This window comes from Amphiura filiformis, chromosome 17, assembly GCF_039555335.1.
Source record: "Amphiura filiformis chromosome 17, Afil_fr2py, whole genome shotgun sequence".
Taxonomy (NCBI): domain Eukaryota; kingdom Metazoa; phylum Echinodermata; class Ophiuroidea; order Amphilepidida; family Amphiuridae; genus Amphiura; species Amphiura filiformis.
The window spans coordinates 9,143,434-9,164,607 of record NC_092644.1 but is presented as its reverse complement, the minus strand read 5'-3'; the positions used below and the strand labels follow the sequence as shown (position 1 = coordinate 9,164,607).

At 38.2% G+C, this 21,174-nt stretch overlaps 1 protein-coding gene across 1 annotated transcript in view; it reads left to right on the top strand.

Moving 5' to 3' along the window:
- The window catches only part of LOC140138368 (hemicentin-1-like), a 177,172-nt gene that overhangs the window by 115,139 nt on the left and 40,859 nt on the right, over nucleotides 1-21,174 (top strand). Inside the window, 12 exon segments of the mRNA XM_072160275.1 lie at nucleotides 601-882; nucleotides 1,442-1,723; nucleotides 2,138-2,219; nucleotides 2,221-2,411; nucleotides 4,890-5,159; nucleotides 13,290-13,580; nucleotides 14,237-14,545; nucleotides 16,503-16,784; nucleotides 17,289-17,436; nucleotides 18,868-18,995; nucleotides 19,778-20,050; nucleotides 20,167-20,262. Of these exon segments, the coding sequence (XP_072016376.1) occupies nucleotides 601-882; nucleotides 1,442-1,723; nucleotides 2,138-2,219; nucleotides 2,221-2,411; nucleotides 4,890-5,159; nucleotides 13,290-13,580; nucleotides 14,237-14,545; nucleotides 16,503-16,784; nucleotides 17,289-17,436; nucleotides 18,868-18,995; nucleotides 19,778-20,050; nucleotides 20,167-20,262 (2,634 nt within the window).

Sequence of the window (21,174 nt, the reverse complement as noted above, 5' to 3'; positions counted from 1 at the left end):
CCGTCTGTGGAAGATATTTCCAAAATCTTCCACAGGGGTAGTGTGGATTTTAAATGGAATAGCCCATTGTTGAAATCTGTGATTTGGGAATTCTTTTTACACAAGTGAGTTATCGAATTGAAGCTAATAAAATTCTCAGCACATTGATGTCAACTCCAATGTTCTTAGTCATGTTGAAAATGAATGACCACTCAAGCAAGTGTGGACTTTCTTTTTGTGAGGTATTTGAAAAATGTACACATAATATGGACCTCGCATCATCATCATCAGTTGGCTGCGGAGCAGGCTATCACAAGCTTCCTCCAACTGTGAAGAGAGGGAGAACAGTTATTCCAAAGCTCACTATGGTGGCAGAGATGAATATAATAAAGTTATATATGTGACCAGCTCCAACAAAACCCGGAACAAGTCGCCAGAAAAGTAATGATGCTATTTATATAATTTTGACATCATTTAAAAGCTTTAAAAAGATTCTTATTCATATCATGAGATGTCAAAAATGTGACTTGTTCCTGGTTTTGTCAGAGCGGGTCACATATGTAATGTTACTGCATTAAATGGTTTGTCAAAATCATAACATGCTCTAAATATTTTTTGCAGTACCACCTAAAATAGACGGCAATGAAGACAACGACTACCCGACTCAGCAAGGAATGCCAATAGACCTGGAGTGCCGCGTCACAGACGCGTTCCCACCACCTACCATTGTATGGCTCAAAGGCGCAGAGATTATTACCGGCAATGAATTGGGCGTGTTCTTCAGCGACAATAAGATGGTGCTTCATATCGATTACGTCACACCAGATGACGCTGGGGAATACTCGTGTATAGCTTTCAACGCAGCTGGTAATATGACAAAGAGATGGGACATTGATGTACAGGGTAAGCTTAAATATGCATGATGGTGTTGTAATGATTTAATAATCTGGGGAGGCATCAACTTTCATTTTGGTACTGGAATTTGATGCCTGGTTTTTGAAAAAAGTGTTTTAGGGACTGATGCAGAACAATTAAAGATTGAGTGAGATGATCTGAGAACAGACATGGTTATTTGGTTTCAATTCCTTGATTTTTTTTGGGATGCCTTGTGTTGTTTTGACAAACAAGTCAGCCTATTTTTGTTGTTGGTGTTGATCAAGCGTCTAGATCCGACTTCAATTTCAATTGCCGAGCAATATCATACCCGGCGTTGGTAATGTCGGAAACAAGAAAAGCATGATAATCATGTCTGATACAATGGGCTATACCTATGTTCGGCTCAAATGGCACCGACAATTCGAATAGAATGAGTCGCTTGTCTGTATGCCAAAATAAAACAATGTCTGGTTTTTGTACTGTGGTAATTACCTTGGGCGGTATTGTACTGCAACCAATGGTATTATTTTCAATGTCAGCATACAAGCTTCTATATTTAAAGATGTTCTTTAATATTCCCTTCCAGTTGTCCCAGAAATCATGGATCGTCCCCCCGATGACCTGACCATTGAAGCCATGCAGTATGATTCTATCACGTTACCCTGCGATGCAGAAGGTAACCCTGAACCGTGGATTACGTGGGAGAAGGATGGGTTATACATTAGCCCTAATGACCCCAATAGGTACATGACCGCACAGGGGGCATTAGAAATAGCACAGATACAGCATACGGATAGTGGCATCTATATGTGCCATGCTACCAACAATATTGGCAATGATACATTGGTTTATACACTGGTTGTTAATGGTAAGTTTAAATTCATTTTATGTTTTGTACCACAGAACTCTGATATATTAAAAAAACAAACCTGACAAATCTTCAAAAATCATTGTTTACAATTTTATTTGGGGGTGAACTTAAGTTTTATAATATTGAATGTGGCAATTGAAGAAAAAGGTAAACCAATCAAATGACCGATCCTGACTTTGGAGCTTTAAGGGCAACCTTTAAAATGAGCAGATAGGCAAGATCTGCTTGTTCTCTGTTGACAAGGGGCAATCTTCAGTGAACAGCTCTTTTCAGGGCCATCAGTAGGCAAGGAGCAGCCTACATCTCCATGCTAATAGTATGCTTTTTGTTTCTTATAGTTGTCTAACATATGCATCATGAATTTCCAATGTGAACTAATTTTGATTATGATATATTTATTCCTAATTCCAGTCCGGCCAACCATTCAAGACAGAATCCAAGAAACAATCAAAATAGGCCTAGGTCAGTCCATCTCAATTGCCTGCCGTGCGGAGGATTCCCGCACCACAGATCGCATGGGAGAAACAGTTTCAAAGAATACCACCCAATGGAATCTCCATGCGAGTGTTGCCAAGTGGCGCCCTCTATATCAACAGTACGAGGATTACAGATAGTGGAGACTATACGTGTAGAGCCTCTAACACAGCTGGGTATGCTACTAGGGTGGTCACACTGAAAATACAAGGTAAGGGAAGGAATTAACTGAGATAATGCTGTATACTGGAATTCTTACAGACACTGGATAATATGGTGCAAATGATGAGGATGCCACTGAAACGCAGAGCGTGTGATGTGGCGCCCTTTACAAAAGCCAGTATTAAATAATTAATAATAAGATAAACAAAAATATAGAAAGGATAATAAATACATCATTATAGAAGATAATGTGCCTTGTGGGTAAGTACCAGCAAACACAAAACGTTTTCGACATCATTCGCAAAAGGTTATAAAAGGTTGTCAGAAAACGCTTAAATGTCGGGTTATATAAAGGGTATATTAAGAGTATAAAACGTTTTCATAACCTTAAAAAACATTTTTAGATAATCTACTGCTCAGCAAACAAAAATGTTTTACAGAAAACGTTTAAATGTCGGGTTATATAAAGGGTATAAAAACGTTTTAATAACATTCCAAAAATATTCTTGAAAACTTGATACAAAACATTCTGAACAGAATGTTATTTTGGTTTTGAAAAAATATTTTGCGTAAAAATGTTTGCCCAAAATATTTTCAATAACGCTTTTAAAAACGTTTTCATGACCTTTATATAACCCGACATTTAAATGTTATTAAAAGGTTTTGAAAAAACATTTTAAGAACATTTCTGTGTTTGCTGGGTTCAAATATTTTAACATAATGTTATTTAAGTATTGACACAATATTTGGCAAAAATGTTTGCAAAAATAGTTTACAATAACATTTTTGGAAAACATTTAAAAATATTGTTGTAGTGTGTTTTCATACAAAACATTTATCGTGACCTTTATATAACCCGACATTTTAATGTTATTAAAACGTTTTTACCTAAACCAAAAGCCAAAATATAACTTATTTAAAACATTTTAAAAACGTTTTTGTGTTTGCTGGGTAAACACTTATTTTCACAAGAACAATGCATTCAATAGTGAATAAATGTAAAAAACTGTTTAATATGTACAACAACATCCAAAATATAGGTTTAAAAAGACAAGACAACCGACGTTTCGGGAGTATAAAAACATCCCTTTTACTACAAGCAAAATCAAGTAGCTCTATTGACTAGTAATAGTACTGTAAAATTGTAAATCAGTAAGTGAGGATGGGAAACTGTTTGTAATTGCAAATACAAAGACCAAAGACCTTACAAAACTGTGCTAACAGTTCAAATTGTGAAAAATCATGCCGCGAAAAAATCACGCTTAGTACTTATTTCAAGATGACTGATGAACAATGTGCTTAAACCTTAGGCCTGGCATCCAAACAAATGTGTTATATGTTAGGGATATCTGAAAGTCAAATCCCAAATGTGATGGGGATATGGGAATCCAATACAACGGATTTGAGAAGATAGGTTTTACACTAAAACTTAATTGAAACTCGTAAAACATTTGTTGACCAAGAAATCCGATATCGAACCAGTTATTACCGCTTGAGAGCTCTTTTCATCTTGGGAATTGATTATCAGCGAGTTGGTGCAGTGGTTGTTCACTCACCTTGCACTGCTGAGTACCGGGTTCAAGTCCTGGTTGTACCCAAGAACTGTATGTGTATTTGGTTTATCCCGATCCATGCTCGCTCTTGCAGGTTTTCTCCAGGATCTCTGGTTTCCTCCTCCTTTAAAATTGGTGATTAGTTAGTTGTTTGGTTATCAAAAACCGGCTCAAAAATTTCCTTCACCCAATGGAATTTGGGGAGCTGTACAGACAATTGGTAGATGTTACAATTCTAAGATGTTACTACACTTCTAAGTGCGGATGGGTCTGTGTTTCGGCTGTACCCAGCCTAGTTAATGTAATCTGATTTGAGGTACCGTAAAATGGGGTAACTTCGGTCAGCGGGGTAACTTTGGTCGGTCAAATATATTTTTTAAATGGTCATATTTTCGTACAGCAGTATTGTTTTAGTTATATTTGGTGTCAATTTGTTAAGAAATATATTTGGAAGAAATAATAGTCGCTCATGTCCAATTTCCTCGAAATTTACGAAAAAATCGTGATTTTTGACCAAAAATGAGCATTTGTTTACATTTTTTCAGAAGAAATAAAAATCAATATTTGTGGGCAAGGATGTGCGCTTGATTAATTTTGCAAGGGGTCAAATGTCACAAAAAACAACAATACAGCGAAGATCGATTTTTTAAATTTGGAATTTTTTCTTCATGGAATGTGACCAAATACCCCGCATTTGGGGCAACTTTGGTCAGGCTATTTTGAACCCCTAGGGCCCCCTTACGAAATTATTAAATAATCTTTTCCAACTTCATGGTGTAGAAGGGAACCCTAATGTCATAAAAAAGAGTTAATTAGAAATATAATTGGTTTTGTTTGGAAGCAGTGATTTTAAAACTCTGAAAAGTGCCCAAAGTTACCTCATTTTACGGTAGTAAATATGGTGTAAATTACATTGCGGTTGCAAAGTTGACCAGCAAGTTGATCGTGGATCAATTTTTATATATTTCTTACAGAACCTCCTTTCATCCCAAGACCACCATCCCCTCTAACCAATCCCAACTCGGGCGAAGACATACGCCTGCCGTGTCCAGCCATAGGAACACCGCAACCAGAGATAATGTGGTTTAAGAATAATCAGCCTGTTGATCATGGCAGAGCATCTGTAGATTCTGATGGCACGCTGGTGATCAGTAATGCTAGACCTATTGACTCTGGTGATTACACCTGCCTGGCTACTAGTGAAGCTGGAAATTTCACACTGACCTTGACGATAACTGTATATTGTAAGTATGCACATGTACACATTGAATTTAACTCTCTTCACACAAGTGTCGACTGCAGACGACAAGTTCAATTTTTCTTAAATTAAAAAAATGTCAGAATTGTAAATTTTCATGACCATATTTGGAAGCAGCATGAAAAATACATTAAAATGAGTGCAAACAAGACTAGTATTGTTTCAGTAATTCTTGAGAGCTCTTGATAATTTGTGAAAGTATCTCAAAACTTGGATTTTTAGTGTTTTTTATGACCACTGTGCAGAGGGGTGTGAAAGACCAGATATTTACCCCCAGATGAAATGAGGCACATTTTACTCAAAAGTTTTGCAGGCATATCTGTCAGGAGTATCTCCATTTATTTATAAACCAGAATTGGATTTAACTTCAGCTTATCCAATAAATTACGGACCCAAAGGGTACCGTTATAATACATCAAACTTAGCTTAACTTTTCAAGAGAAAACTTCTCAAGAGAAGTTTACATACATTTATTGAGTCAATCCTTTAATATAAATTCCTTAGAAAAGTGCATATACATTAATCCTACTTTCCTGAAGCCGGAAACATTCAGGAAAGTAATCTGGATATTTGACATATTTCGCTCAACTTCTCATGCACTATTTCTCAAATTTATTAGTTACTTAATTATTACTATTTGTAAACACTTATGCAATTACCTATGGTGGTCCAATTATTTTCATATAATTGGATTCAAGATTAAATTTTGTGGCCCTGTCCCTTTTTTACCGCCACAATTTTCGACCTGGATAGTCTTTACTTTCCCCGTAAATACAGCGTCTGTTCCCATCTACACACAGTGTCCGCTCACCCGTAAGATACGGGGCCCTCCCGGGAATTTCCCGAGCCAATTCCTAAATTACTCACCCGTAAGATACGGGGCCCTCCCGGGATTTCCCGGGCCCATTCCTAAATTACTCACCCGTAATATACGGGGCCCTCCCGGGAATTTCCCGAGCCAATTCCTAAATTACTCACCCGTAAGATACGGGGCCCTCCCGGGATTTTCCCGAGCCCATTCCTAAATTACTCACCCGTAATATACGGGCCCTCCCGGGAATTTCCCAAGCCAATTCCTAAATTACTCACCCGTAAGATACGGGGCCCTCCCGGGATTTTCCCGAGCCCATTCCTAAATTACTCACCCGTAAGATACGGGCCCTCCGGATTTTCCCGGCCCATTCCTAAATTACTCACCCGTAATATATGGGGCCCTCCCGGAATTTCCCGAGCCAATTCCTAAATTACTCACCCGAAGATACGGGGCCCTCCCGGATTTTCCCGAGCCCATTCCTAAATTACTCACCCGTAATATACGGGCCCTCCCGGGAATTTCCCAAGCCAATTCCTAAATTACTCACCCGTAAGATACGGGGCCCTCCCGGGATTTTCCCGAGCCCATTCCTAAATTACTCACCCGTAAAATACGGGGCCCTCTCGGTAATTTCTGGACCCTCCAGGGATTTTCCCCGGGCCCTTTTGCACACACACAATTGTGGCCCAATCTTATCTTATCATAGAAAAGTTAACAAAATTAATTCCTTGTGAGATACATAAATGACTGAAGAATGAATGAATGAAAAATGAATGAATTGAATACGGGGCCAACTTCTAAGAGAGAAGTTAACCCAAGTTAATTACTTTTCTGTACAATACATAAATGCATGAAAGAATGAATGAATGAAAATGAATTAATGAATATGGGGCCCTCCAGGGTATTACCCCGAGCCCTTTTGCACACACGCAAGTGTGGCCCCACTTCTTGTCTCACAAGAAGTTAACCCAAATTCCTCGTAAGATACGAGGCCCTCCAGGGAATTTCCACGGCCCTTTTGCACACATGCAAGTATGGCCCAACTTCTCTTTCCGCATAATTTAACCCAAATTAATTCCCCATAAGATACGGGGCCCTCCGTGGAATTCCCTGGCCCTTTTGCAAACACACACAAGTGTGGCCCAACTCCTCTTCTTGCAGAGAAGTTAACCCAAATTACTTTCTTGTAAGATACGGGGCCCACCAGGGTATTCTCAAGCCCTTTCCACACTCGCCAAGTGTGGCCCAACTTCTTAAAACGAAGTTAACAGCAATGTTTTAACCAGCAAGCTACAGAACCCTTTTTTTCTTTTTAAAGGGATTTCCTGAACACCTAGATCTGTATACCCAAATGTGGCCTAACCTCTCCAAGAGAAGTTAATGTGCACTTATTGAATCCTCTCCCTTGGTCAGCTTAACAGCCCTCTTCTTGGTAATTTGCCCATGCCCAGCAGAAGCTACCATTAAAATGCAGATTGCAACACCCTTTAGGTCTATGTACCTCTATACCCCGTACGATATGGAAGCCTTCCCAGCCAGCTACTGCTCCCAAGTGACTGTCCACAAAGGTATTGAATACTGGGATATGACCTAAATTTTTGGGTGTGGTGGGTGGGAAAATTTTTCTTCACATTGGAGACACAACCTTCTTCTTCCATGACAGATAAAAATGTGCCTAATCCCTGACCACTGGCAGTGTCAGAAGGTTATTGACTACTTCCCATTGGCTACTTCAAACAATAGACCCTAAACCTCATTGGTTCCTGCATAATGCCATTACTAGGCAACCAATCAATAAATCAATCATATTGATTTGTCCAAGCACAAGCTTTGGACCAGGGTTAGACTCTTTCACAGGAGGTAAATCTGTTTATTGTATAGATACAATAAACTTTATTACCCCCTGATGAAATGAGGCACATTTTACTCAAAAGTTTTGCAGGCATATCTGTCAGGAGTATCTCCATTTATTTATAAACCAGAATTGGATTTAACTTCAGCTTATCCAATAAATTACGGACCCAAAGGGTACCGTTATAATACATCAAACTTAGCTTAACTTTTCATGAGAAAACTTCTCAAGAGAAGTTTACATACATTTATTGAGTCAATCCTTTAATATAAATTCCTTAGAAAAGTGCATATACATTAATCCTACTTTCCTGAAGCCGGAAACATTCAGGAAAGTAATCTGGATATTTGACATATTTCGCTCAACTTCTCATGCACTATTTCTCAAATTTATTAGTTACTAATTATTACTATTTGTAAACACTTATGCAATTATTTATGGTGGTCCAATTATTTTCATATAATTGGATTCAAGATTAAATTTTGTGGCCCTGTCCCTTTTTTACCGCCTAAACAAATTTATGGCACAGAAATTTGCCCAACCCCCCTTTTTTTTTTTTTTTTTCACTTGTGATTTATAATCCTCTTTATGAGCTATCCCCTTTTGTCATCTTAATTTCCCAGGCTTATTAACACCAGTAAAAACCCTTACAGAATCACTTGAAAATGTGCGCCCTTGATGTCATTGACAAACGCAAGGATATTTTAGATAAATTATCTCAAATTTACAAGACATCTTATGTGTAAGGAAGAGGTATGAGCTGCACACAGTATATATTCCCGAATAATAGCCAAACCTGTGCCTATTTTTATCCTCCTCTATGTACAACATGTACTTTACTTGTCCATTTTAGACTTATTTGTTAAGGCTTTGGGCCTAAGAAAAACAATCCTGGTAGCAGCGGGCTACGAAAACTCGAAAACTCCTCTATTATATTTTTGGGAGAAAAATTGAGAACGAGGATGACCCCTGGCTTACTACCCCATGGCACCCTGGTGATTGAATTCCTATTGTGAAACACCTAATTTTCCTGTGCACCCTTGAACATCGATACCTTTAACATGCTGGAAAGTTGAAGGCTTGCGCAACAGCTTATCCTCAGCTTAATCACTGACGCCCAGACCTGAGCCTGTGCGATCCACTCCTGATGACGTAACATGCAAAATGCTGTTTTCGCCAATTCGCAGAAGGCACTCACTTGGATATATTTTTATTCACTAATTATAAATGTAATTATGAAGTGAGCAGGCCGATTATTAATTAGCTGGCAAATATTTCCAAATGTGCCCAGTACTACTGCCCAGGAAGTGAAGTAAAGTAAATTGACTCCATAACAGTGATTGTTGTAAGGGCGTAGAGCACTTAATGTATAATAGTCATATAATAAAGGATAGAAATGGTAAGAACATACTAGCGAGTTAGGCTACCTGCGGTGCCTAACTCAATCAATTACCATGATTACACACAATATGGCAACTTTGCTTTGGCTGCCAAGCCAACTCATTTTGCATATCAGTATCCATATACAATGCATCTATCATTTGTTCCCAAAGAATGAGATTGTCGGACATTATAACGATATAATTAAAGGCACTCAATGGTCATATATATTGCTCGGACAACATCATATCATTGGCAAGCTAATGTTTTGAGGACATTGAAAATAAGACGTTTAAAATTGATATTCAGCAAAAAGCGATGAATTGCTTCGAACGAGACAGATTTGACCTAGAAAAAAGTTGACGTCATGAAATGACTGTACGTGCTTTGCCAAAAGGGACTATAAACATTCTCAATGCACATAACGCATACTGTGGTTGTTCACAGAAAAAACCTCTGAATTAAGTATTCCAAAAGTTTTTAAACATATGAATAAAATCAGCCGCTTCTTTTTCTTATATATTAGTCAATTGTGATGTTACAATTCATATGTATATCAATATCATAATAAATATTTGGGCTAAAGATAAAATATAATTTCAGCGTGCTCAATCTGAGACTAGCATATAAACCATGTTAAGCCCACAAACTCGTGTACCTGACTTCCCTGTGCAATTTTGCAATGCTAATTTGCTATAGTTACTATAGTTTCCGTTGGATGAAATATTACAAAGCAAACACATAGTAACAATAATGTGTGAGGCTTTGTTTCCAAATGCGAACAATATAGTCTGCATATTGTTATGCCGCATTGTTATGGTAAATAATAGTACAACCCATTGTTGCAGCAACCATGTTGCTAATGTCAAAGTAATTGTGATTGTGTCACACACGTAAATGAGAGCATGATATAGTGTCCGCTTCATTTACTTACGTCTTCAGCCGGCTACCTTGAAAATTAATTTCGCTTCAAACGGGGGACGAACACGTACGAACTTCACCCACACAATTTCTCTTTTTTTTCAGGAGAATTACGCATAAAAAGTTGCAACAAATGTCAAATTTAATAATTATTCTCCTCGAATAGAGATGAACTTGTTTTTGCAATAGACCTGCCCTTAAATACATAATGTCCGCATTGTACACTGAAAGTGTTCCTGTCCCACTTCGTCTTGTCCTGCCATAAGCTTGCTCCGGATATATCATTAGATGTGGTATAAATGGTCCAAATAATGTCCAGAACGTTTTATATCATTCTTTATATCCTCCACGTCACATAGCCTCCATTATTAACTGCGAGCATCAATATGTTGATTCAACCTGAAAAAAATCAGAAAAAGAAAACAGAAACTGGGAAGCAACTTGCCGGTCAACCTTACTGCTATGCCAAATTCCTCTACCCAAATCCTGTCGCTTTCCCCGCTTCCCCTGTCTTACGTATTCAGACTCCGGATGACCTTGAGTAAAGCCAACATCTTGAACATTTTTAACCTCCTATGCTACGTACCTCTTTTTACCAAGCTCCGTAAACACCTGATACTATTATCTATTGCCTGAATCTGCTGGAACCCCTTTATCGAGTTGCGTGACCATCTGACCGTTATACAATGTCTTCAGGTGACCCTGATATAAGCCTGACCCAAGAAATTGTGACTTTGACTGCTCCTCCATTTCCCCAAGTTCCATGAAAACACCTTGAGCCTTATCTTAATCCAATCCCATATTTTTCAACAATCCATACCTTCTGACCTACATCATGACCTTGAACTTATTAACCATGAATGCTGAGAAAAGAATTTAGGCTCATGCTTCACCCTGACTGAACACAACCATTAGGGAGGAGTGAAGCACCACAAGCTTCAAAAGTCATAAAATGAAATACCATGCAATTGTTAACCACAAATCCAACAGTCGGATTACCAATATAATCTAATGATCCTGCGACAACCTATGGCGATCTGACCCCGAATAACCCCAAACTAACCCTACCCAAAAAAATTTTCTTCACATTGGAGACACAACCTTCTTCTTCCATGACAGATAAAAATGTGCCTAATCCCTGACCACTGGCAGTGTCAGAAGGTTATTGACTACTTCCCATTGGCTACTTCAAACAATAGACCCTAAACCTCATTGGTCCCTGCATAATGCCATTACTAGGCAACCAATCAATAAATCAATCATATTGATTTGTCCAAGCACAAGCTTTGGACCAGGGTTAGACTCTTTCACAGGAGGTAAATCTGTTTATTGTATAGATACAATAAACTTTATTATCTGTTTGCAGATATTTTTTTTCAACTTCCAGATTTTTTTCTACACTTGTTGTGTACAAAAAGTGTGTATGGTTTAAATAATTTCAGATTTTTTTAGCTAAAAGCAGATATTTTTTCAAAGACACACTCTCAGGCCTGAATTTTAAACTAACTTGAAAGGCCTATTGCTTTTGTTTATTGTAAACAACTTTTGTGAAAACTGACTCTTGGGGAAAGCCTACCAATTCAATGACAGTCTTTTTTATTAAAGTGAATTTTGCAACCTTAGCATTTTTGTTGAAGTGAATATCAAAATTCAAAATTTACTCCACTTATACTTTTTTTTATGTTAATCCATTGGATTCATCACTGTAGGCATTATAGCTTGAAATTCACCCTTTTACATTATAAATGAATAAATGAAATAAATTTCAGATTTATACAGAGAGTAGAATATTTTATATGACAGGTTACACTCAATATTTACAATGACAGGTGTCAGGATATGGGCTATTCCATTTATAATCCACACTACCCCTGTGGAAGATTTTGGAAATATCTTCCACAGGGGGAGTATGAATTTCAAATGGAATGAACACATTAGGCAGCTACATTTGAATTTTATACACCTCTGAGAAAGATTCAACCTGAATCTTTCACTGAAGGAGGGTGAGTTTCATATAGAGCAGCTAATGTGTTTATTCCATTTGAAATTCATTCTCCTTCTGTTGAAGATATTTCCAAAATCTTCCACAGGGGTAGTGTGGATATTAAATGGAATAGCCCTATGTTGGGCATGCAATATGTTGTAAATGCCATGAGTGCACAGCTTGAGGTTCTTAAATGTACGAACATGACCAAATTGTCAAAATGGTTCGTTTTCATGTGACACAATTGTGACGAACCAAGAAGCAACACACTATGGGCATATATGTTTGCATTTCTAATCTGTCATACAGTATTTTGTTATATATCTGTCTATATAAAGCATTATTTGTTTTCTTGGGCAATTATACGGACACCACATCAAAAATTGATGTACCAGAAAATTTGCTTTTTTGTCAATAAAGACAATTGGGGTGACGATTAAGCATCAGATATTAATCTCCTGTCTGTTGTGTGTATCGTATACCCTGACTGTCTTCACTATCATTTATTAGTGGGAGCTGGGGGCCTAATGGATAGAGCATCCAGGGCTGGATTAACCACTGGGCCAGGTGGGCCCTCAAATTGCCCTGTGCACTTTCTTTTTAGCCCGAAAACATGTAAAATTGAAATTTTTTGTGTGCTTCACGTGCACTGGCCCGTTATATAGCAAATTTCACCTTCATTTTGGGATGAAATAGTCTGAAATTGACATTTTACCTAGTAAAAGTTAAGCTAGCATCCTGCTAAATATTTTTATATTCATGCCGCCATTGTTTATCTTAATACCTAAACCAAAACTTGACCACTCGAGTGCATATGCCTCCCCAAAAAGGTAAATCCGGCCCTGAGCATCTGACTAGTAAATGGATCACCACGCCGGCACATTCCCTTGCTTTTTTTAGTTTGGTTGTGCAACAGCTGGAATTTCATACCTCTTGTAGCAAGCAAGCAACCCTTTGTGTTTATATGTTCTTGTGCAGCTGCATAGCCCTATAACCTACTTGATAGAGAGACACACTGGGTAATGATTGCTTGCTACAAGAGGTAACGGAATTCCAGCAATCATTACCCAGTGTGTTTATATGTTCTTGTGCAGGTTCCATAGCCCTGTTACTAACTTGATAAAGAGACAATTCAACAAAGATCTGTTCCTATTTCTTCCAACAGCTAAGCCAGAAATCATTACACCATCCGTAGAGCCTCTAGAGCTTGTCTTTGTCCTCAATGATCGTGCTGTACTAGAGTGTGAGGTTGTCAACTCAGTCCCGCCAGCAAACATCTCCTGGTACAAGGACAACATCTTGCTGAACCCGGAAGGATCAGCCAACCTTCAGATACAACGCCGAGGGGAGATTCTATTCATCCCCGAGGTGCAGGTTGGAGACAGTGGACGCTATACATGTTTAGCTATCAACGTAGCTGGGAATAGTACACGGTACTATGGCATAGAAGTAAAGGGTGAGTCTGATTGTTTATGAATATTAATGAGCTCTTTTGCATATTTTGCCTACATTTCCATTAATCCACTCTCTAGCTTAAACGCAATCACTGATCAACTTCAAACTTGGTCTTGTGATAGTATTCTTTATATTTACCAACCTTTGTTGTAGGGGCCTCCTTAATTACGAACCGTGTAATTCTAGTTTTACTCATGGTGCAAACAGTGGTAGTGCCACTGGGGGGATGGGGATAAGATGCCTTTAGTAAAAACCCAAAATTGCAAAAATGTCCACCTTTTCCTGCAAATTTGGTGATTTTGCCCTGGAATTCACTTTTCCCCCACATGCTTCCCCCTGAAGAGATTTTCTGGTGCTGTCCACTAGGTACAAAGTTAATATCTTTGATTGATAATTGGGGAGTAGTTCCTTATGGCAAACTCCATGGTCCTGTAATCAGCATGTTTCAACTTTGTAGAAAAGAATTTTGGTACAATTTACTTCCAAAGGAAAACCCCAGGATCCAGCAAGCTTTTTAAGTAGCCATTTTGTGGAAATGATTTTTTCAGTAAAGCAAATCAATGTTAACAATATCATGAATATTATTAAAACACATGAAGTCATTGATATTACATCTCCATCAATACCATACTGTTTTGTCATCACTTGTCCATGCAGTTCCACCAACAATTGGGCCACCTAGAAAACCTGGGACACCAGGAGTGCCTACAGTAACTACAAGTATCATCCAAACTCAAGACGATACCATCACTTTGCCGTGTCAAGCCAGTGGTAACCCTCCACCGACCATCATATGGTACAAAGATGGCCGCCGTGTGACTCCTAACTCCAGAGGCATACAGATGTCACCCGATAGAAAGACACTGAAGATCGGAAGAGCTGAAACTATCCATACTGGGTCATACATATGTGTGGCAATGAACAGTGTTGGCAATGCTACTAAGGAATTTGTTGTACATATTAATGGTGAGTATTATGTGTGCTACCTATTTAAGAACATTGCAGCCATTTTGTAGAACTAAAAATCATTGCTAGTGGTCTTGAAAATGCACACCTACTATGAGACTGATGCTTATGCAGTGTAACAAAAAATAAAATTGGAAGTCTGTTCATACCTTAAACTCTTACGTAAATCAAAGTCACTCTTTTACTGGGAGATAATGAATAGTTCCATCTTCAAGCAGCAATGTTTTGGGTAGGCCTATATGAGCTGACTTGCTTCACTTTGTCCCCGCAAAAGTGGACTACGAGCTCCGATGTATGGCTGGCGGGTGTGTGCAGAAAATGTGAACATTTTGCCAAAAAAAAGTTTAAAAACCTGGCTTCTTTTCTTGAAGTGAGATCAAAGGTCATCAAGGAGTCACCTGATGTCATTTTGTAAATATGTGTTAAATTTTTTTTTAACAAACCACACAAGCACGAGAAACACACTTCTGGAAGGGGTACATTTTACGCTTCAAATAATTTTACTAATGAATTACTTGCTGGTATGACTAATAGTTAACAATATGTATCACTGAAATATAAAGCAAACAAGGATGGTGACATCATGGTGTTGCTGCAGTTAACTCTCTTCATGCAGGTGTCGACTGCAGATGACAAGTTAAAAAAAAAAAATTCAAATTCAAAAATTTCAGAAATGTAAATTTTCATGACCATATTTGGAATCAGCATGAAAAATGCATTAAAATGAGTACAAACAAGCCTAAATATTTCAAAACTTGAACTTTTTCCATTGAAGCGCATGGCTAGCATGCAGAGCATTAAGGTCTGGGAGGTTAGCATCCATCATCTGCATTGCTATGATGTAACCCTTGGGTAATGCATACCCACGCTCTATAATGGGCTATTCCATTTATATTCACACTTCCCCTGTGGAAGATTTTGGAAATATCTTCCACAGGGGGAGTATGTTTTTAAAATGTAATTAGTCAGAGTTAATCATTTTGAAACCCATACTCCCTGTGTATTATGGCGTTACCTATATATTCCACAACTGGGAGTGAGTTGGAAGTTATCCATCTGTCTATTCTATTTGAAACTCATACTCCCTCTGTGGAAGACTTCAGCTTAATCTTCCACAGGGGTAGTGTGGATTTTAAATGGAAAAGCTCAATGATATCATGAAACTATTTGAATGATATTATAGGGCCTACATGTGTATCACTACAACTTTCCTAGCACACTTTCATTTCAGTGAACGATTTTTGTAAACAACTTAAGGGATCTAAAATGAGCGTTTATTGCGTTTCGACAGTATTTTTTGAGCGACATGAGAGCACCTCAGACCTGTCGAATTGCATTCTGAATACTGAAGCATGTCTTTCTGATATCAAATAATTTTCATTTTTGAAAATCACAATATAATACAAATTTTATGACAAATTATAAAAATTTGATATTTTTCAAATTTTTGATATATAACAGTCCTCGAAGTGAATTATATAAATCTAATGATATATTCTTAAAGTATATGTAGCAGGGAGGAAAAGTTGACGGTCAATTGAAAATTTTGACCTTTCATATTGAAGATATGGATTTTTTCCCAAAAAGACCTAATTTTTTTGGTGTTTTGGGAAAAAAATCCATATCTTCAATCTGAAAAGGTCAAAATTTTCAATTGATCGTCGGCTTTTCATCCCACCTACATACACTTTAAGTATAAATCATCAGATTTATAAAGTTCACTTCAAGTACTGTTAAATATCAAAAATATCAATTTTAATGATTTGCCATAAAATGTGTATTAAATTGTAATTTCAAAAATCAAAATTATTTGATATCAGAATGACATTCTTCGTATTCAGAATGCAATTCGATATGTCTGATGTGCTCTAATGTCCCAAAATAAATACCGTCCAAACGTTCATACCCCAGCCCTTAACCACTGACATAATCTTACAAAATGTTTGCATATTTTCAGTACCGCCAACATTCCCCGATATCTCACCTCGAAATGTCAGTGTCATCCTGAATGCAGTTACAAAATTGGAATGTATACCTCATTTGTCTGTTCCCATGGCAACAATCACATGGTACAAAAATGGAAGACGTCTGCAGAGATACGAGACGAATAGCATCATCTCATCGGACGGAACAAACCTGCAAATAAGGAACGCTCAACTTGGGGATAGCGGAGAGTATATGTGTGTAGCCCGAAACCTGGTGGGCAACTCGACGAAGATATTTAACATTGAAATTCACAGTAAGTTGAGTTGAATATAAACTGGGACGTAATAAAATGGACTTAATATTTTTGATAGCTACGGTATCAGGTCTCCTCCATCATCAGACTGACTGACCAGGCACTGCATGAACTATTGTCTTGTGACACGGTTGGTATTACATCACAGTAGAGTCATCAGGGTACTTTTCTGATTGCAGCATCGTAGGTCCTTGGAAGGTTATGGCACAGTCCCTCTCCTCAATTGATCGATTCATGCCAGCAATCAGAAAATTACCTCGATGATGTTCCTGTGACATCATAACAACCATGTCAAAGGTCAAAAGTTCAATGCCTAGTCAGTTGGCCTGAGGGAATTAATCTAGGTTAAAATTTATCCATGTGAATTCTGTTCTGTCTTTCATCAAAGTAACAGGTGTAAGCCAGTTCTTCTGTGGCTAACTGGCCAAGCGGGGCTTCCTGTTTAAGCCCTCTGTGTCGACATGCCTAATGATATATATATTTCATCATCCTTCAATCTTCCAGTACCCCCTACTATCCAACCAGGCCCTGATCATATATCAGTGACCGACAGACAGCCAGTGACCTTGGAATGCGAGACATATGGCCATCCACCACCTGAGGTGATATGGAGGAAAGATAGCGTCTTTCTCTCCCCAACAACAAGTGCTAGGTAAGCATACATTGGCTCACCTCAAGTTGGGTAGTGAGTGACAAATCGGTGCGTATGTTGCTGGTCGCAGTAGGGATTTAAGGCCAGTTTGTTGACACGCTTGCAGCGCAACCACAAAAAGTATTGATGTCACTCCCGAACTTGATTAAAAGTCTGTGAATTTGGTTGAAAAGTCAATAAATTTCTTAGGGCATTTAAATAAAGGCACTTAATTTAATGCCCATGTGACCACATGGGCGCAGACATTACAACGTCTAGACAGGATGTCCTGGAAAAGTGACCTTTGGCACAGCGGGTGGTCTTCCTGTGTATTTCAATTAAAAATGCGGGATGCATGTCCAAATTTTCTAGCAAATTTGTCATTTTTTGGCAACTTTGTAGTTTTATTGTAAGAGTTTCCGTTGATAACTTTTTTTTTCCGTTGACCAAAACTTTCAAAATTTAGTTCTTGAAAACATACTAAAAAAACAGAATCTCCCAATTTTTAATTAAGTGGCACATTAAATTTTCAGCAATTTTGATGATATTTGTCTGAAAAATTCCTATCTCTTAGCATTCTAGCACATCTACTGATCACTTGGTGGTCTTGGTATGGTGGCGCCCATGGGTCACATGGGCATTAAATTTAGTGCCTTTTATTTAATAGCTTATGGTAACTGATTTTTACAATGTCTGAACTCGTCATGTGAGTGTCATGTGTGCAATAGTTGCCTTTAGTCATTTAACCCCCATGAGAACTTCCTGCCAATTGGCCAAAATGAATATTGTGTCCAATTTTGAACCAATCAAGGAGGGTATTAATAAGATCGTCTGCAAATGCAAGTTTATAACCATAAATAGTTTAATCACCTAATGCGCAATCATAAACCAAACACCTTAATGAGATAAACATTTTTGACAAGATTTTGGATTCCTCTGCAAGTGCAATTTCAAAATCTAACATAAGGCAGCCTTCTTGCACACAAATGACAAAATGTTACCTTATAGTTGTTTCAATATATAAGATTAAATGCGGTGACTGTACTTTTCACATTTCAAAACACAAGCATGAGTCTTCCCCTGTCGGTGCTCATATGAAGCCCACAAACATTCTTTTGACCCAAGGAGGTCAATATTCTTGGATCAAAGATGGTATCAGAGAGATGTGAAGTAATCTATCTACATAGCCACCAACAACCCAGACCTCAACCAAGATAGAGGCCACCACCACCTTTCCAAGACCTACAGAAGGCTTCTGGAGTCACATGGATCTATATCACATGATCGAACATGTGACGCCAGTACCGCTAACATCAATCAGCAGTCACAACAGCTGAAGAAGTGAACTTCGATAAGTCATAAAAATTTCTGAGTAAGTTTTCATTTTGCTTGTGTGAATTAGTTTATAAGTTCCAAATAATTAGTTGTTTTTCCTTTTGATATTTTCTTCAGGTATCAATTGTCACCTACTGGTTCATTATACATAGATGAGGCTAGTGTATCCGACACAGGTCTATATGAGTGTTATGTGACTAATATTGCTGGCAGTATGTCAAAAGAAATTGCTTTGGTGGTCCAAGGTAGGTTGGTGTGTAGGGGTGCATATGTAAGTACCTGTAAATGTGGACCTACATTAGGATACACACAGTGCAACCCTGGACACACATACAAACCGATGATGTCCGCGGTTACTGCCTACAACCAGGACAACACAAATAATATAAAAATGCATTTAAAAGTGGTCCACCTTTGGGGGGTTCAGAATGGGTCACGGTTGGAAAGGAAGTTGTTGGGTGTGTGGGGGGGGGGGGGGGTAGGTCCACGGTGTGGTGATTGAAATTGGGTGTGTGTGTCTTCAGTTAGATTAAATCATGCAGAATAAGGTCCTCGTTTGCAGGCATTTACAAAGAGGTGTGTGTCACAGTAACAGTATGAGCATATAGGTACCTATTTTAAATCTTGAGATGAAGAATCAAGTTGATAACTTTTTATCAAAGGTAATTCAAAGAGAGAAAAAGTTAAAACATGTAGCATATTTCTTTCTTATTCATTAGTACGTACAATAAAACAAGTCGTTTATCTAAATATGAAGATAGACAACAATATAATTATGCAAATAAAAATGAGTGAAAATAAGAGTGTCAAGACTGGCTTTTCAGTATCATGATGTGAGAGAATGTGTGCATTAAGTGATCGGATAGCAACATTTGCACAGTATTTTTTGTGGGACCTGAGAGCACATCAGACACATCAATTTGCATTCAATATAGTGCAACATTGCTATCTGATTCCTTAGATTAATTTAGGTTTCTAGATCTATATATTAACACATTTTGCCAATTTTGATCATTTATTTCAACAGTTCCTCCCACCATTGGCCAAATAAATGATGACAAACAATACACAACCGTCAACCGTGCCATCCGCCTCCCATGTGATGCTGTCGGTAGACCAGCGCCCTCTATAGTGTGGATGAAAGATAATCAAGAGCTGGAAGAAGGCGATGGTTATCAGATATTGGATAGCGGTATGCTGTATATTCAGAATCCAGACACCGGTCACTCTGGCAGGTATATATGTGTAGCAAGGAACTCAGCTGGAACGGCTGTTCTCAGGGTCACTCTGGAAGTCCAAGGTTAGTATATTCAGAATCCAGACACCCGTCATTCTGGCAGGTATATATATGTGTAGCAAGGAACTCAGCTGGAACGGCTGTTCTCAGGGTCACTCTGGAAGTCCAAGGTTAGTATATTCAGAATCCAGACACCAGTCACTCTGGCAGGTATATATGTGTAGCAAGGAACTCAGCTGGAACGGCTGTTCTCAGGGTCACTCTGGAAGTCCAAGGTTAGTATATACAGAATCCAGACAACGGTCATTCTGGCAGGTATATATATGTGTAGCAAGGAACTCAGCTGGAACAGCTGTTCTCAGGGTCACTCTGGAAGTCCAAGGTTAGTATATTCAGAATCAAGACACCGGTCATTCTGGAAGGTATAAATGTGTGGGTGGGGTTCTCAACTTTGGTTTGGGTTGGGGGTGTACAGCTGGGACTCCAAAAAACTACCTGACTTTAATCCAAATTTGATAAAAAACACGACACAAAATTATATCGTTTTTTGGAAAATCTTCGAAAATGGTGCTAAGTAAAGAATGAAAATATAGAACAATGAAAAAACTTTTTTGAGAAAATTTTGAACCAGAACATAATTATGTGACTTCTACCACAAAATGAGGGTCAAGTCGCAAGTTTGGTAGTTTCGAAACATCCTACTCAGTTGATGTTATTTGTTTGCTGTGCACCTGTACAAGTCAGTACTGTCCTTTGTGAACTGCCCATTGTGTCCCCTTTAACAAAGGACAAACAGACATACTATTAACTTGCGACTACGCTCATTTCGTGGTAGCAGGTCATATAATGTTATGATCACATGAGGATCGTGCAAGGCATCTGTATAAATACATATTGTAAAATTAAATGCACCCACCCTTCTATGCTAAGAATGACAAATGTTTAAGTAATGTTTAAGTCGCTTTAGAAAATTCTAAATTTGTGAAAATGGGCAAAAGTGTGGGGCTTGTAGAGAGTTGCTAGCCAGCTGTCATTACATTTCACTACCTGAAGAGAATTGATTAAGAATTGAATTTCATCCTGAGGTTAGTACCTGTCAATGAATTGACCACATCACCAGGCTGTCATTATAGCTAGAGGAAGTATATGACACACATGGGTCAATGAATTACATAAAAATGACCTTG